This window comes from Entamoeba nuttalli (genome assembly GCF_000257125.1).
Source record: "Entamoeba nuttalli P19 unplaced genomic scaffold asmbl_3082, whole genome shotgun sequence".
NCBI lineage: Eukaryota > Evosea > Mastigamoebida > Endamoebidae > Entamoeba > Entamoeba nuttalli.
Genome location: NW_008575820.1, coordinates 1 through 2,084, shown reverse-complemented (window position 1 = coordinate 2,084; position 2,084 = coordinate 1). Strand labels below are relative to the sequence as shown.

The 2,084-nt window shown below is 27.5% G+C and overlaps 2 protein-coding genes across 2 annotated transcripts; both read right to left on the bottom strand.

Annotated features, from left to right (window-relative positions):
* Window positions 1-190: 190 nt before the first annotated feature.
* ENU1_054520 (hypothetical protein) lies at window positions 191-993 on the bottom strand (the record flags this gene model as incomplete). The annotated part of the gene is made up of 2 exons (XM_008857961.1): window positions 191-223; window positions 304-993. The coding sequence occupies 2 exons, from the start codon at window positions 991-993 to the stop codon at window positions 191-193; spliced, it is 723 nt and encodes a 240-aa protein (XP_008856183.1).
* A 109-nt stretch (window positions 994-1,102) lies between these two features.
* On the bottom strand, window positions 1,103-1,948 carry ENU1_054510 (U3 small nucleolar ribonucleoprotein IMP4, putative; the record flags this gene model as incomplete). The annotated part of the gene is made up of 1 exon (XM_008857960.1): window positions 1,103-1,948. A coding segment is annotated over one exon (846 nt), but the record flags the coding sequence as incomplete, so codon positions are not given.
* Window positions 1,949-2,084: the final 136 nt, after the last annotated feature.

Genomic DNA, 2,084 nt, shown 5'->3' with positions numbered 1-2,084 from the left:
TTCATCATAAGAAGAGTCATTCTCAATAATGTCATCATCCCAATGACCTAATGAATCAACACTCCAATTTACTGACCATTTCAATATTTTAGTAGGAAGTGAAAATTTAGGTATTTCTTTCTTTTTAAAAGTAGAATATGTGTAAGAAGATAGTAAAGGTAGTGTTATGTGATTTGGAATTATTGTTAAGTCAACTTCTCTTGTCTTTGATTTCTCTCTGTGTCTATTTGAATGCCTTTTTTGGTTATGATACCATTCTTTAAATAATAATTTGTTGTAATAAGAATATCCAGGTGTTGTGACAGGTATTCCAAGAATTGGTTTTTGTTTATCCTCACCACATAAATCATCTAATTCTGTGAAATCATATTGATGTTGTTGTGGTTGGTGAGAATGTTGTGAAGTTATATGGTGTTGTTGAATTTTATCAAAATTGAGACAACAAGGTATTTCTGTAGTTAAATCATCTTGAACATAAGAAGTGATATTAATTGATTGATTCCAATCACCAAGAAATGAGGCATGATCACCAATTAATGATAAAAAATGAGTATTATATTTTTGAAGATACACTTTGAACAACAAGTCATTTTGATATGACTTTCTTGAAGATTTATTAATTAAATTTGCTGGATATTTTTCAAGTGTTTGTAATTTGAGTTTTTTAGTTTTTCTTATATGAAGAGTCTTATCTTTATACTCCGTTTGTTGACTTTGAACATTTACTTCTTTGTCTAGTTGATTTGTAGTTATTAATTCAGCAAAATTAGCAAATGCTTGATAAATATCATCAACTCTATAAGAATAAATCAACAATGAAGCATCAATAGAAGTACTAGCTCTTTGGAATTTGCTTTTATCATCATTTTCATTAATTATATCTTGCATCAAATCAATAATAGGAACATCCCATGCATTCTTTTTATTGACTTTATTTGTGTTACATAATTGAATACATTGTGCATAGAGTTCACTGATGTTATTCTTATTCATTTGTTGTAATAAATTAATGACATTTTGAAGTTGAACAAAATTGATTAAGAAAGTTATGCAACATAAAATATTAAATGTTAATGAGGTATTAAAAAATATTTAATTTCAATCAAAGTAATTTTCTTGTTGCAGCTGAATTAATGAAACTTCTTAATATCCATTCATTTTCTGCATAGTCCATATCAATTGTTCCTAGTTTGATTTGGTATGGTCGTAAATCAAATCTTGGACCAATTTCTTGAAGAACTAATTGATGTTCTTCATTATAGTCATATGCATGATGTCTAAATGTAATATAATCACTACTGTTAGAAAATGTCATTACTCTTTTTGAATCACTTTTTGGTACAGGGAATAAATATTTAAGTATCATTTCAAATCGTTTACCTAATGGTGTAGTGAGATTATCAAATATTAAGTGTGGATATACTTCACTAAATGTTTTAGATGTTTTTGTTTCATGTCTAGAAACAACATTATATAACCCAAAATATGCTGTTGGTCCATATGGAAAATGTGATATAATCATTCCATCTGGTTCTCCTCTATTTTCATGAACAATAATCAAATCAGTTACATCATGGCTTCTACATGTTTCAACTAATTGTTTAATTTGAATATTACCTCTGTTAATTCTTGTTGAATTTGGAATAATTAACTTAATTTCTTTAACAAATTCTTTTAATTTGCTTGATGGGTCTTTTGATGTTGTAATAAAAACATTTGGATCTTTAACTCCTGCCATTGCATATTCACTATCATATGTTGAAACTTGTCTTGTTGCATCATCTTCAGCATCCATTCTAGTCATTGCAACATCAAACCCTTCTTTTGCATGAGCAGGCAATTGAGTTCCATTCTCAATTGTTTGAGCGATAATGGCTTGTTTGTCAAGTCGCGTTTTATCATATTTTTCCATACTTTTTTTCATTAAATATTCTCTTCGTAACCTTGATGTTTGTTTTTGCTATATTCATTGAATATGTATTTTTTTTTCATATGAAGTGATATGATATAATCATGTATTTAACAATGCACAATCCACAAACCATTTCTTTCTGAAATTTTTTTAATTTTTTTTTTAATTTTTT